This window comes from Ammospiza nelsoni, chromosome 4 (assembly GCF_027579445.1).
Source record: "Ammospiza nelsoni isolate bAmmNel1 chromosome 4, bAmmNel1.pri, whole genome shotgun sequence".
In the NCBI taxonomy this organism is placed as follows: Eukaryota; Metazoa; Chordata; class Aves; order Passeriformes; family Passerellidae; genus Ammospiza; species Ammospiza nelsoni.
This window is the reverse complement of record NC_080636.1, coordinates 68,200,129-68,216,138: the sequence shown is the minus strand read 5'-3', so window position 1 is coordinate 68,216,138 and position 16,010 is coordinate 68,200,129. Positions and strand designations below refer to the sequence as shown.

The following is a 16,010-nucleotide window of genomic DNA, read 5'->3' as shown; positions in this document are numbered from 1 at the left end:
AGCATGTACCTGTGACAGCACTGAAGAGTTTTGTATACATTCCAGATCATGTACAAGGCATGTCGATCTTGCAGTGAAATTTGTAAGGTGATTTCCTTGGACTACCATGCAATCTGTCCATGCAGAGGTCATCCAAAGCATGAGGCTTTTGAGAACACATACCTGTATTGGAAGGTTTCATTTGTCTGTTATACACTCCTGCTGTACATTCAGTTTTATTCCTGGCCTTACATCTTTTTACAGTATAAAGCCTTGTGTCCTTCAAAGAATATCTATTATACCGCTTGAACACTAAGAGCGGCAGTGGAAGAAAGCCTCTGTTAAGGAACAATGACTGTAAAGTCAAGCACTAAAACACTAAAAAATGCACAGACAATCATTTGTATTCATGCATTATATATTTTTCAGTTTTGTAATGACTTTTTTTTCAACCTGTACAATATGCTTTATTCACTGTGAGCATAGAAGGTGCTCAGTGTGTCAGCACAGATATTGCTCAACAGCAGGATTACTCACTGTTTAGTTGTACCTCCCTGCTCTAATTTGCGGTCATATACTTTATTGGTTTACTGTCCCTTATTCACTTGCTCTGAAGCTGAATTTATCTTCCTTATATCCTGTTTTAGTAGTATCTACAATGGAGTAATATGTAAAAATATTTATGATTAGGTTTTAAAGCTACCATATGAAGTGAAGAAGCAATATAATTTCTACTTAGATATAGGCAGCTGGGGGAGAAATTAGATGTAAAACCACACAGGTGCCTAACTTGAAACGTGGCCATATTTTTCGTATCACTTCAGCGCTGTTAAGTGTGTACCTCACTGGTTTCAAGTAGGTCCTAAGATAACTTCTGAAGTAGTTCAAACCACGGTAATGAATTCGGGCCAAGACACACATCCTCCTAGCCGCGAGCCTCTCAAAGAGCTGCCTGCCCCCAGCCAGTAATCGGGCCCACAGTCTGCTGCACCCACAATTCCCACAGGTCCCGGGGCTCCCGACTTTCTGGCCACGCACAGCAACTGCCCTTGCCACCTCACAGGATCACAGAATTGTCAGGAGCTCCTCTAGTTCAACCCCCCTGCCAAGGCAGGGTCACCTAGAGCAGATGACGCAGGAACGTGGCCAGGTGGGTTCTGAGCGTCTCCAGAGAGGGAGACTCCACGACCTCCCTGGGCAGCCTGTTCCAGTGCTCTGCCACCCTCAACGTAAAGAAGTTCTTCCTCGTGTGGAAATGGAACTTCTTGTGTTTTAGTGTGAGGCCACTGCTCCTTGTGCTGTCGCTCGGTACCACTGAAAAAGAGTCTGGCACCATCCTCCTCTTGGCATGTTCTTGCTCTCGTCACGAAGCGAGGCAGACCTCGCACCCTCTCGCCGCAAGCCCCTTCTCTCCTTTAGCAGGAGGCCGCCGTGGCTCCCACACCCCGCTCGCTGCCGGGCACGGCTCTCCGGCCATCCCCGCGCCGTACCCGGCGGAGCGCGGCTGCCCAGCGGCGGCAGCCAGGTACCTCCCCCCGCCGCCGCCTCCTCCGCCCCCTTTTGTGGCGGTGCCAGGCGGCCGCCGGGTTTCCTGCTGACGCCGGAGAGCCGCGGATGGGCAGGAAAGGCCGCCTCTCCTCCCGCCTCGCCCCGCCGGCAGCAGCGCGGAGCGGTCTCCGGGAGAAGCGCGGCGGAGAGGGCGCAGGTGCGGGGCGGGCCCGGCGGCCGCGAGGGCCGGGCGGCCGCGCCGAGGAGAGGGCGCCGGTCATGGCAGCCCCCGCTTCTTGAATGCTGCCAGCCGCCCCTCCGCCGCCGATGGCCGAAGCCTGGAGGCTGGAGGAGGACGAGGAGGAGCTGCGGGAGCTCGGCAGGAGGCACCGGAGGGTCGCGCTGAGCTCGGCAGCAGGTGAGCGGCGAGGGCGCGGCGGGCCGCGGCGGCGCTTCCTTTGGGCTGGCCCTGGCCCGCTCCCCGCGCCTGGATTCCTGTCGGGGGCAGGGCGGCATTGGCGGTGCCGCCCCGAGGTGTGCCGGCCCCGGCGGCCTCGCCCCAGGGCAGCTGGGTTCAGCTCAGGTGCATCCGAGCCGCAGGCGTGTGCCCGCGGGCCGCCCCCAGAGCCTGCTCCGAGCTCAGCACAGTCATACAGTGGCTTAAGTTAGAAGGGGACCTAAAGAGCACCTGGCTCCAGCTCCCGTGCTGTGGGCAAGGACGCCTTCACCTAGACCAGGTTGCTCATATTCCCATCCAACCTGTCCTTGAGCACGTCTAGCACTTCTCTGGGCAGCCTGTTCCACTGTTTCGCCACCCTGAAGCTAACATGGGCACGTGCTGACTAGCACAGACATGTCCAGGTGCACAGGGTGCTCCATCAGGAAATTAACTACCCATTGTTTTCAAAGTACCAAGGTACAGGAACATCTAGAGAGCAAAGTTGTTGTTCATGTTTAGCCATTTCTGTGTAGGTTTGGACAGCAGGCCCCTGCAAAAAGGCAAGAACCACTGCATGTGAGAAGGAATGGCGCTGAGTGAGCAGATTGTCATTGTAGAGAGACCTGGACAACAACAAGCTTTTGTTTGAAATTATTAACTCAAGTGGACCCTGGCAGCAGCTGATATTATTTTATTTGGACATCATTGTTAATTGAGGGTCAACATGCATGTCACTGTCCTGTAGTCACTGAGGTGTGAATACAGCATTTCTTCTGTCAGTGTAAAACCCTTCCAGGATAAATCATTTTCATAAGGTCTGTTTCCAGGTAAAATCTCACCCATGCTACGTAGGCGAATTCCAAGTATTCTGATTTTTAGTAATTATGGTACAACTGTAACTATATAGCACCCTTTGTAATTCATGTGAGTTTGCATCCATTTGAACAAGAAATCGAGTGTCCCTTTTGTTGTTGAGAAAAACACAGCAACATGAGGGATTCTAGAGGACAACTTTCAACAGGCAGGCCCTGTGGCCTTTAGTGGCTTAAATTATGTCAATGCCTGTCTGTGCAGGTGTAGGATTAGCAGGACCCTATTGAAACCACTGTGGTTTGGCATGTCTGCAGGGTTTTGCCTTGTCTGGGGTAGAGTGCAGAAAGTCAGTGTTAGTTCCTCTATGGTTTCCTCCACAGCAAAGTGTTCGTGCTGCTGGTTATGATGTCTGTTTTCTAAAGGTGTTTCTTCTAGAAGTTTTTATTAATGGAAAACATAGAATTGGTTCTACAGTTTCTATATCTATATAATCTTTGCCACCTTCTTGTGGAACAAAACTTGTTCCCAGAATTTGTCTTTGACACAACCAGTAATGTAAGGGTTTTTTTCAATTTTTACTAGTATTTTTTCCGGATAGCCACCCCTTGAAACGGGGCCAGCACTGTTTGTTTACCTTACTGGTGTAAAGTATGTGTGAATGGATAGCATTCTGCTTGAGCTGTCTCGCCTTCTTTCCATCTGTTTGCACATCTAGCTGGAAAGCACCGCTGAGGCTCCCAGCAGAGTATTCTTAAGGCATCATTGAAGAATAGCATCCAAAGTAGATGAGTTTGCTGCTCTTCCTTTACTTGACCTTCATTTACCTAATTTTATTTACAAACGTTTTGAAAATTAGTGGGGTTTTTTTGCATGTAATGTGCGGTTAAGCTGCCAAAATGGTAATACAAATAGGTGTTAAATAAGCCTGCGAGATATTTTGTTGTAGGGTTTAAAAAAAATGTAGTGGCATCTTAGCAGGCTGTCAATTTAAGTATTTCAGTCTGTTAAACTAGTTGTGAATGCAACAGCTTAAATCTCTGCTGTGTTCAGCCTGTGCATGGAAGTGCATAAGGGCAGTTCATCACCTTTGTCCTGCTGGTGCGAGGCATGTGTGCAAAGTGGGAGCTGAAAGGTGAAAGTTCACAAGTACTTCTGACTTCCTGAACGCTCAGACTTGGTTAGCAGTGGTTGATTGGAGAGGCAGAGCACAGGAGGCTCTGCAATGAAGAAATCATATTTTCCCTTGAAGACAGTCACAGTTGTGCTGCACCGTGTACTGTAGGATGAAGCCAGCTAGACTAATCTAACAGCTTGCTGCTGCTCTAGAGATGTGATCTCCTTTGGGGAGATCTGCACTTCTGCTCTGTTGTGTGTCAGCTCTGCTTCCCATCCAACCTGTTGGTGAGTGAAGTCACTGGAGTTGTGGTTTGGTGGTAGCCTGGGCTGATGGACTGGGAGGCCTTGTGCTTGCTAGAACCTGCACCAACCTGTTCTGGTGCATTGTCCATGCACAGGGATATTTTTCTAGTTCTCTTCAGTGGTTGCGAGTCTTCTGATTCAGCTCACTGTAATGGTTTAGGGTGAATGTTGAAGCTGGCACAAGAGAAAGAGTGGGAACATGCAGCCAGAGGGAGGTAAGAGCCTATGCCAGTCAGGAGTTAGTTTGGCTTAGATTGCTGTGAAACTGCAGCCTGACAGCTGTTAGAGACCTGCTCATGGTTTGGTTTGTGGGGTTTTTTAATTTGATTCACTGGAGGGTTGATTTGTTTGTTTTTTTGCTGTGTTGGGTTGGGGGCTTTTTTGGTGGTTTAATGAGCTGAAGATGCTTGCTTAATCAGCAGAGTGCCAGAGCAGATCTTGGAGAATAGAAACTTGGAGGAATGAGATAGGCAGAACCATTTGTGTCCATGGGGTGGTTGTAGATAGCTCAGGTGATGTGTCTGATGTGTCTACCACACTGCATGCCAGAGCATTATTTTCTCTGAATTCAAGGAAGTTTTTATTTGGCATGTTATGGAAAACCTGAGAGAAGATCTATTAAACAGAGTGATTTGAAAACTCTTCTAAAGAAACTATTTTCCCTTTGAGAAAGTGCTGTTTGAATTTTATATATATATATATATATATATATATATATATATATATATATATATATATGTAAATGTTTTTTCAGTTATAGGGAGGAGAACTACAACATATTCTCTAAAAATTGAGAACAGTAGCTGCATAGGTTCATTAAGACTGAATCATCTGGACACCTGCTCTGGAAAAGGAAACCACTTTTGTTGGAAAGTTTTAGGGTTTTTAACTGCAATATAAATAATGTGATTGATTTCTACCTCCCTTGTGGCTTATTTCTGTCACATGCATTGTTGTTCTGGGAAGTTACAGAGACCACACGATATTTACTAGATATTTTTTTTTGTTTAGAATGTTTTGTTTAGAATGTTGTTTGTTTTCAATAAACAAACTAATTTTTTTAATAAATAAACTTTTTGTAAAATAAATAAACATTAAAAATTCCAAACAAAGCAGAACAACCTCAGTAAAATGCTATTTCTCCATAGACTTATAGGTTCTCTCCAGTCTAACTCTAAACCTTGATCTGGTGTGCTTTCCTATTTTCACTGCGTTTTTATTCTGTAACTACTGACTAATGTGGACTTGCAGGAAAGTTTATAGTGAAAGTAGCAAATTTTAGTTATGAATTACATTGGTTGATTATATGTCCTTACTGTCACATTAGAGCTGAGCATCACAATATTCCAATATTATCTAAAGCGCACAAGAAATTCTTAACACATTCAGTATCCGCATTATTTCACTTTGAATTCTGGCCAGTGTTCCCTGAGAAAGAATAGCCCGTTGTGGATGTGGCAGAAATCTCCTTACTTAAAAATAAAATGAAATTACCAAATATGGAAGCCAACAATGAAATTTATTTGAGTTGATAATGAAGACCTGTGTGATTTTTACTTTAATGCGTGGTTAAAAGTACAGGTGGTCAAGGCTTTTGTTTAATTTACTATTACTCTGTTTTACTTATTGCAAATGCTTGTCTGTGGTTTGCTCTCATACAATGGCTGTAAATTTTGTACATAAGTTTAGCTGTGCTGATTGAAACATCTCTGAGTTGAGTTTTTTTGGGGTTTTTTCCCCTTCCCCTATTTCTGTTTCTCCATAGTAGTTCAAATGTTTCCTGGAACTTTTTCAACTCTACTGAGCAGTTTTAGATTATGGGTGAAATCATCTGGTTTTGGTTGGTTGATTGACTGAGTGCTTTGGGGTTTTTCATGCCAAAACAAGATTTAGTTCAGAGTTGGGTCAATTCATTACACTCCCACAATTCCCACATCAAACTCGCACTGACTTGTTTTTGAAGCTGAGAACAATGAGCTGTATCCAGTATAACAAATTAAGGTTGAATATTTCACTGCTCAACATGCTGAGAGGTTGTGGGGGTATGTTTCTGTAGTGTGTCTGACAAAGTTCAGTGAACACTACTTTGCAGGCATCATGGACTTTTTACAGGTAAATGAAGAATTTAATACAACAACGCTCAGCAGTTGTTCCCATGTTAATGCAAAACTACATATTTGGCCTTAAGAAGTAAAGAATAAGATGGTCTGAAATTGTTCGCCAAATTCTTGGGTCTGAGGCTGTTTTGGTGGTGATGTCCTTTAGGGTTCACTGGATCATAACAAGGACAGCTCAAGTCCTTCCCAAGGGGTGCCAATGACCCTGGAGCTCGGAGAAAGCATGATTAGGAAAAGGGTAATTTGAAGACTTAGTTGGTTAACCGACTCTTTTATTTGAGAAGTGGAAGGATTGGCATCTTGCAGAAGGGAAGTCAGCATTGTTCAGCTGAAAATGAATTTGTTGCATGCCTGCATGCCTGTGTCCTTCAGTGCTGATCTGGAAATTGTTCTGCTTGTCCATACCAAGTGTAACCATTTATCCTCTTTTATTAAGAAAAGAGAAAAGAGTCTCCATCAAGTAGATCATTTGTTTTAAATAAATTCATACATCTGCCTATGATCTGCTAGTCTGCCCTTGTATACACAGGAAGCCCTTAGACTAAGAGGAGCATTTAGAATAGGGGAGTGGGTGCCACTGTTTTAATTATTTCTTTGTTTAGTCAGCTCACAAATTCTGGAAGTGGTGGAGGGGATGGGCAGCTGAACACTGCTTCCCTCTTCTCCCTGGGATTCAGTCTGTTTTGTTTTGATAGTCCCGATGCAGATTTAGGAGCTTCAGGTTTAATAGCTGCTTCAGGCACCACCACAGTAAAACACTTAAGATCCAAAGAGCACAAAAAATGTAATTCTCCTGTAATAATCTGTGACTGATGTTGGTGTGTTGTATCTTGGAAGTATTAAGAAGATTATATGATTAAGCATTTTTCACAGCCCATTGAAATTTCTACTATATTTCATAGTTTCTGACTGTAGCTTGTTTGAAGTAAGTATAAATACTTACTCAAGCTTTTCTGGAAGTTAAATAATATAGCCAGCATATCTTGAGATTCAAGTTAGTGGCAAGAAAAAAACCCGCTTGCAGTTACTTGGCCTAGAGTATAAACTGAACCCCAAAGAATGTTGTGCTCTCTGAAGAAACAATGCTTCTAAAAATGAAGGGTGGTCTTACAAAAATAATTAAACTTCTGGTAGTCAGTGGGGGGTGACAAGTAAACTGTAGAAGGGCAAATAATAATAAGTATCATTATTAAGTGATTAAATGGACCTACTTTGTTCAGGTTAGAGCCAAAGCAAGGCACAGAAGTTTATAATTGCTTCAGGAGAGATGAGTTTGTAGCCAGAGAATAACCCACAGAACTGTGATTGCACAAAGACCTTGCTGTTACCTGTGTTGTAAGCAATCATTTCCTGTCAGGGCGACAAATGATAAGTCTGGGATGTTGCATAAAGAATGGGGATAGACAGTAAAGCATAAAATGAGTCATAACCTCATTGCAAGAAGCTTTTACCAAAGTGGTTGATGTTTACAGATGAAAAAAAATGTAATATTTGTAAATAAATTTGTTAATATTTGCTTTTGAGACTATAGCCTTTGTTGTCCCAAAATGAGTTCCTTCACCCAGTGTGCAAGAGGCCAATCCACACACAGTTGAGGTGTGTGATTCATTTAGTTCAGCTCAAAAAGGGGTCCTACCTGGCAAATTCACAAAGCCAGTACACCAATTATCAAACCTTTTCATTATTTATGCATTTTGACAAGCAGAGGTATTAATGTGTATTGGCTATAATTTATACAGTTCCCTTATTAATTAGTATTTTATTCTTGTTAGGTAAATTACTTTCTTTATTCTTCTGCTACTCAGCCCACATGCTCACTCTTTTGAGTATGTGGGTTTCTTGAGTTGGTGGCTGTGAGTCAGTGGTTGTGGTCTTCCCCTGCCAGAGCTGCCTTTTACCTAGCACATAAGTTGGCTTTGTTTATTCCTCCTAATCTGGTTCCTGCTGGCCTTATCTTGGACATTCTCCCCAGCGTCCTTGCAGTCTATCAGTTCAGCATTCTGTTGTGATTCTGTTTCTCAAATTTTGTACTCTGAAGTTCTCTCTTGTTTTTTCTTTCTCTATAGCTGAAGTCACTGAGGCATGTCAAGCTGCAATTACTGAGATGTTAAATGTAATTTGTCTATTTGGAAGCCATGCATCACCTTGATTTAAAATCTGGAAACAACAGGGTAGTGGTGTTTATGCTCTTCATTAAAAGTTAGTGTAGTTCTGTTTATTTTGTTTCAATAAGCATCTCACACAATATGTGCCATATGAAATTTTATTTTGATAGCACTAAAATAATTTGCCATGAACTTCTTTTCTTGATGCTTATTATTTATAGTGAAATACAACGCTTTTGCATTCTTCAGTTTCTTTGCTTTGCTTACTTTGTGTTTGTGACCATGGAAGTGTTGTCTGGAAGGGAGCTCTGGGGTCACCTAGTCCAGCTTCCTTCTTGAAGCAGGCCTGTTGCCAAGGCTTTGTCTAGCAGTGTCTTAAAAAGTCTCCTGAAAGAGAGGGATTTACAGCTTCTGCAGGCAACCTGTTTCAGTGCTTTCCTTTCAACCTGTTTCAGTGCTTTCCTTCCAACCTGTTTCAGTGCTTCTTCCTAAAGGAAGAACTTTTGCTCACCTACAACCTGAGCCTCCCAAGCTACATTTGCGACCATTGCCCTATTCAATACTGTCCACTAACACCAGGAAGCGTTTGCATTTGTGATCTTTGTCGCTACCCTACAAGTAGTGGTGTGCTGTGGTTAAGTAGTTTCTTTGCCTTCTCTTTTCTAGGATAGTGGAGTTTGGCCCCTTCAGCCTTCATATTGCACAGTCCTGCCTTGCTTATTCAGGTCCTCTAACTGTATAGAAAAAATGTAGTGGAAGTGTTGTTTTCATTGCTGACCAAGATTTTTTACTCTGCTCTTGAAAAACAGTATGCACAAAATGCACTGAAGCATTCCAGCAGCATATTTGGGAACACAGTATATCATCTGTTGATCTGTGGTTTATGCTTGGCAAGCATCCTTCCCTTTAGTGAAGGATGAAAATAAGTTTTGTGGGAAAGCATAGATTTAGTGGTTCATGCCACGGACCAAGAAAAATTCCTGGTTTTCCCCTCAATGTTGTATAAATTTTGACAGACACAGGATCTTATGTATATCAATATTTTTAAATCGACCACTTGATGTTGTGCTATTACACTAATTGCTTCAGGTGTTTTACATCTGTAGAGATTTGTATGGATTTCATGTGTTATTCTAAAAACATCAATTTGACATTCTGACTTAAGAATTTAGAATCTTCTGACAACATTTAATGGAATGCTAAATAAGATGCTTCAAAGATAAACCTAATTGGCTTAGAAACTCTTGCATATGTTACAAAGCAAATATGTTCTTGCTTTTCTGCTTTCTGTGGCTGTATTTGGGTCCAGCATGAAAGGCTGGATGACAGCAAGGCTGAAAAGGTTCACACTGGAGTAGAAGCTGAATGCAACAAATTTTACTGGTTTTTTTTTTTTTTCCAAGCTTTTAAAGAGGTCATAGCATTTATTTTGTGTATATGTGTTGCAACCTCAGTCAGCTTGTTCAGGCTTTTGAAGAAAATATGATTGGATCAGAACATGCTAAAGATTTCAAATGATTGCCATCATTACTCCTGTGGTTAATAGTGGGCACACTGTCAGACTTTCAGAGCTGCGCTAGTAGCTCGTGTGTTAGAGCACACAAACTGAAAAAACAAATGTCTTCAGGAAAGTATGCAAGAAACAAGTCCCAGGATTCAGGTTTTACTTCCAAGAGAAATTCCTTCCCCTTTGCAGTCAATTTCTTAGCAACTTCTGGGAGGCCTCATATGAAAGGCCTTGCTAAATTGCTGCCAATGGATTTATCTTTCACTAATTCCTTTTTTGAATCCACTTAGACTTTGTCTTCAAATCTTGCATGGTAGTAAGGAGCACAGTCATTCATTATATGAAATCAGTTACAGCCTTTTGCATACATGTTGGTATTTCTGCTGGATAATCACTGGTTCTTGAATTATAATGATAAATTTCTTATCTGTATTCTGCTTTTTAATGTGGTCTTGAGGTGGTGATTTACTTCCTTAAAAGCTTAGGTAAATTTTCAAGCACCATGTTTACTACAAAAGAGTTCTGGTCCATTCTCCTTCTAGACAGAATATTGTATGTATAAAAGAAGTTGTTTGATGTTTTCCTTCAGTTATAGCATTTAGATTCTGTTTATAAGAGATAAACTAAAATTATAATTAATCTGTTTTCTCAAGGTGATAATTTTGTATTCATCATGAATTCCTTCCATTAAAAACTGAGTTCTCAATATCACAGATCTATATATGAAAATTGATTCAGATTGTGCACATCTGTGCTAAATCATTTTAAAGAATTTTTGAGTGTGCAGCGTGTTGTGATCTTATTTGTTATTAAAATACTGTTCGTTCATCCTGTTGGAGAGATGGGACATAAATTTCTGGAAACAAGCTCAGCATTTCAATAACTTTCTCATATTAAATGACTCCATGGCTGTGCTGTATCCATTTTATAGCTGCACTTTAAGTTTAGGGTACAACTCTAATAGAAATGTGGGACTTAGGATCAAAGTAGAAGCTTCTTAAGAACTCTCTCTCCTTCTGCCTGGTACTTGAAAAACTGCATTGTCAGGTGCCACAGTTCAACTGATGCCAAATGCTGAACGCTTTGTCATTTGTCTTAAGCTTGCCATTCTTTGCAGCATCCAGTGAACTCCAAACTGGCATGATGAAATATGCCTGACAATGGAGTTCCTGAGGCTGGGTACCTGCCATGTCCTGCCTGGACAGTTTACCACATCCATTGTTTAAGCAGGTCAAGTCCATGCTTGGATGAGCATCACTGGAGCATGGAACAAGTATCACGGAATGACAAGATGGGATAATGCTGCACACCTCATGTATTCAGCTCTCATCAGCCTAGCTTCAGGAAAAAAATTAGTTTTTCTGTTCTAGTGTGCAAAGCTTGCTGCAGATGACCAATATCATCTCTGGGAAATACATGGTAGCAGCTGCCGTGACATTAGGGACATTTCATTTCTGTAATTGCTGTCCTCTAGCTTGATGTTTGTGGATCCATTATCAAGAACTATTTGAAGTGTGTCATTATGGTATTTTGGCACATAGCAATGTAGAGGTACTTATTAGTATATTTACAGAGGCTGAATGCCTCTGATAGGATCTGTAGGCCTTTTTGGTGAGTGCACAGAACTGGGGAGAGGTCTAGTAATACATGGGAGGGTAGTTATTTCCTCCAAAGTACCAAACAATTGGAACTGTCTCTGCCAGCATTACCGAGTGTTGAGAAAAGCTGTGTTTATCTGTGGTAAGCACAGCTTCTTTGCTTTGAGGGCTTTCAAATGCTTAATAACTTTGCCATCCTTTTTCTTGGTCAAAGCAGTTTTTGAAGCCTCTCGTTGACTGTAGGTGAAACTGCTGTGTGTTACCATGAGTAGCACCTGAATGGATGAAATTTGCATTTAGAGGACTGAGAACAAAATGCAGTTAGCCTCATGTTGAGGGTAGAAACGGGCAAAGAATTACTTTTCTAACAGCTGCACAAGGTGACATCATGGTGCCAGGAATCCAGCTGTACATAGTGACTGCTGGTCAGGATGTTCTTCCAGGACCAAAGGGCACATGTATGCAGATTTCCATGCACACGTTAGGCCAGTAATGAAGGACTCTGAGGTACCTTAAAGGGGATTTGGTAGATGTTTAACACCTTGGAGTAGATGTGGATAAATTCAGTGTACACCTCAGTAAAATGTCTTCAGAATGCCAGGTGATTCACTTCTTTAAAAAGTGGATGCCGATCGCTACATTATTAAATAATATGCCTTAAAACATTACTTGCTTTAATAACAGCAAAGTGCTGGGCTTCCTGTTCTGTGGAATAGTGGCAGAGAGTTGCACAACTTTTAGGCATGTGCTCAAAGCTAATGGAGGAGGGTTATCTCAGGGTACAACAATTTATTCATATATGCCACCATCATTAAATAAATCCATTTTTGCACTTTCACATTAATCCCTTTTATGATGTGTCTAGGTCTTGTAGTCTTTGTTTGATGATAAAGAGTCGTTTTTGGGAATAATCCATTTTATGGTACTTCAGAAGTATCCTATGCACGTGAGAAGCAATTGTTACATTCATTTTCCTAGATTTTTTTTTTTGTTTCTGTGTTGGGCAGCATTACCAATGTCACTGGAGAGAAAATATGTTGTTAATAGGCTTATGTCGAATGCACTTCCCTAGAAAATTAGTACTTGTAAAAAAATCAGTGATATTTAAGACTGTTCTCGTTAGGTGGACTGGGTAAACAGCCTGGGGATTCTTTAGTCATAAATAGTGACAAAGGACCATAAAATACTCCAAGAATAAACTACTGAGTATTTCAGTGGTATCTTAAGATAAATAAATACTTTCCTTTGCCTGGTACTTTTCTTCTATTTTTAGAGATACTGCTTTTTTTTTTTTTTGTGGTTGAGTATATTACAATCCTTTCTTTTCATACAATATTTTCTTTCTCTCTGTGTCATTTCATCTCCATAGTCTCAAGATTCCTCCCACAGTGCAGACCTCTGCACTTACTTGCACTCACTGTCATGTCTGATATCTAAATTGAAAGCAATGTCACCTTTATTCTGTCAGTGGCTTCACAGGATGAAATAGTCAAGAAAGAAATTTTCTTGTTTGTTTTAAAGCCAAATTAATTTCCTCATATACAGAAGGGGAAATATCTTGTGAATTGCTATTCAGCATTTTATTGTGAATCCATGTCTTGCCCACATTGAATATGACTTGGCTGCCAAGTGCTTAATCCATAAGAGTACACTGGGGACTTTAGTTGTTGAGGTTTGCCCCCTCAGCAGTATGTTGTGACAGGTGAATGTACCTACACAGAGGTGTTCAAAACTGGGGGCACTTTTGGTGCTGGATGTTCTGGTTCTCAAGTAAGGCAGACGCCTGAGGAGGAGAACAATGGAATAAATTTGGATCGTGCATATTATGTATGAATGCTTATAAGATAGTCTGTTAAATACAATGTCAGAAGGACAAGTTTATTCACACATCTAACTATTGCATTTTTTGTATGTTTATCAGCACCCTCTGACAGGCAGACATAGGTAGGACCGAGTGAGCTCTGTGGTCTAGCTGAGGAATATGCAGGAAGAAAAAGGCAGTACAGTGCTCTTATAAAAAGATAAAAGATAATTTGCTTTTAATGGCAATGCTAGCAACATCAGAGAATTATTTTTCAGAAATGTGGATTTAACATTTTAGAAATGCCTAGAGAGAAACGTATTTTGTGGTTATAAGTCTTCTGTTGAGTCAATTAATACTTTCCTTAGGAAAGTATAAAAAAATAAGTAGTAGGGCTCATCTAGAGTAGCTCCCACTGTGATACTGGTGGTATCCTGATACCTGTGTCTAGTTATACTTGAAGTTCATAATCTAAGAATTACATTGCACTGATCAGCTGGGATGTTTTTTATGAAGATGTGAGGATTTGTACTTCCAGGAGTTGCTAATTTTTTGAAAAAAGAGCTTTAGAAGCAGCTGTGTCCAAATTTTCCTTTTTAAACAGCTGTGGTAGAAGGCAAAAGTGTGGTAACATATGTATGTAGTGGGTGTATTTGATTGCTTATATACTTTGTTTATCGTTTATGGCTTAAGAACAAGCCCAGTTCCCAGTGCTGAGTTTAGTCTAGATTCTTACAGCACAAACATTTTAGAGAAATGGTGATAGCTTATACAGTCTGTTTCCTTTCTCTTTTGTTTTCTGCATCTGCCCCCTCTTTTGCTGGCACATATGCTCACACTGATGCACCCACCCTTTTGCTGTTGCAGTGCGGGAGAAATGTAGGAGCAAGAATGAGGCGGTGGAACTTCAGGGTCACAAAAACTGATCAACAGCAAATGTAGCATTGGCAAATGTGGCCTCTGCTGTCCAGTAAAATCCTTTTTCACTTATATGTTGTGCACTTAAAAGTGCACTAAAGGCTTTAAACATGATTATAGTTTATTTTTAACCTTTTTAGCAAGGTAAAGATACTATAACTTAAAGTCTTGGGAAAATTACACACTTTATGGTGGTCAGTAGGTTTCAAAATTAAATACTTGACTGCTGAGGTTCATTGTATTCTCAGCTGTGTGTTGGGGTCCACCCCCAGCCATTTATCAGTTGTGTTTAAGAGTGGGGGGAAAAAAGCATTACTCCAAGTATAAAAAACTGCAGGAATGCTTTGTGCTTACAGACTCAGTTAGTGTTTAGCACTAAAACTGACAGACTACTATAATTTAATTGTGGGGGATGTTATAATATTGTTTTCTTCCTGGCAGTGTACTGCTCTGGAAGTCAACAGCATACTGTAGAATTTAAAGTAAGTATAAAAACTGTCTACCTTTACACTTAAAAACTCTGAGCATGTCCTGATTTTGTAGCCTTTTGCAGTAAAGGGAAAGCTATACATAAAGTAAATTTTTAAAGTTCCTTCCAAGCCTCTCATTAATCTCTGCTTGAGCCTTCTGTCTTTTAAACAACTGATAGGGGACTCTGCTGCTAAAATATTAAAATATTAAACAAATGTTCAGTTTTATGAGTTTTGCTGTATGACTATTCCTAACAAAATTGACCAAAAATTGTAGTAGATTCTACACAGTGGAATCAATTTGCATTGTTTTGGTTCCATACTGAGGAAAGTGCTGAAAGGAAGGAAGAGTGGCTTTGAGCTGCAATATGCCTTAACAAACAGAGGCAAAAAGGTGGCAGTATCAGTGTCAGTTACTGCTTGTTCCAGTGCAAATAAAGCAACTAGCATTGAAAATCCCCCACAAATGCAGATCTTCTGTCCAGAAAATGTGCAATTCGTTTGAGTGAGGGCCCCATCTACACTGGCAATTAGAAATGAAAACTTGGAGTTTTTGATTCAGTTGTCTGGCAGGGACTGGTGCACCATTTAGCTGTGGTCTAGATGTGTATGACTGAAATAGTGGCATCACGTTTTCAGCATGATGCTTTGTAGAGCTGCTGTATTGGTCTTAGTGTCTGGCTTTGTCAAGGCCTGATGGCCTTCAAAACTGCATTCAGATGCATCATCAGGATGAAAGTTGTACAGCCTCTTCCAATAATTTGCTTATCCTGAAAACATAATTTCTGTCTATATTTTGGTGTTGACGGCACTGCTTAAAAGCCCATGGTTTCCATTGCTTGGTTTATTTGGAGGTTTGTATTGTTACAGTAGCACATCATGCTTGCTTTCCCTGTGAAACCACTGCTGGGCCGTTGGGGGCTAAAAACTGCTGGCATGGAGACTGCTGGTTGCTCTAACTACGTGTCTTCCTGGAGGGTGTTAGTGCCCTGCCTCTTTTGCTGACTGGTCAATTCAGCAGGCATAGTTAAACTATATTTCCCAGAAATGGGAATGGCATGTGCCCCCCTTTCCTCCCTTCAGCTTTTAAGAGATCAAGCTGTGGAATGGAGTTAAAAGTGGGAAGTTACCAGCCTCAGGAGGTTCAGGAGGGCATTGAAGCTTCCCCAGTAGCTTTGCAGTTTGATGCAGCAGAATGTGTGTTAACTTTCCACTCATTTTTCAACATTTTGTGTTTATACTTGAATTTTTTTCTAGTGAGAGCAAACTTTTCAGTTGAAGTCACTCTTAGCAACAAGATGCTTTGAAGAAGCTTGCAAAATAAACAGAGGAAAATAATGGCTCTACTGAGTGTGA

General features: G+C 41.2%; 2 protein-coding genes across 3 annotated transcripts in view; one reads left to right on the top strand and one right to left on the bottom strand.

Annotated features, from left to right (window-relative positions):
• Positions 1-16,010, bottom strand: part of RPS3A (ribosomal protein S3A) — a 150,166-nt gene that overhangs the window by 61,365 nt on the left and 72,791 nt on the right. The gene's annotated exons all lie outside the window — the stretch shown is intronic.
• The window catches only part of SH3D19 (SH3 domain containing 19), an 81,638-nt gene continuing 67,291 nt past the window's right edge, over positions 1,664-16,010 (top strand). For both annotated transcript variants that reach the window (XM_059469907.1, XM_059469906.1), the window contains exon 1: positions 1,664-1,885. In XM_059469907.1, coding sequence (XP_059325890.1) covers positions 1,768-1,885 — 118 coding nt within the window. In that variant the 5' untranslated portion in view covers positions 1,664-1,767. The remainder of the gene's footprint in view (positions 1,886-16,010) is intronic.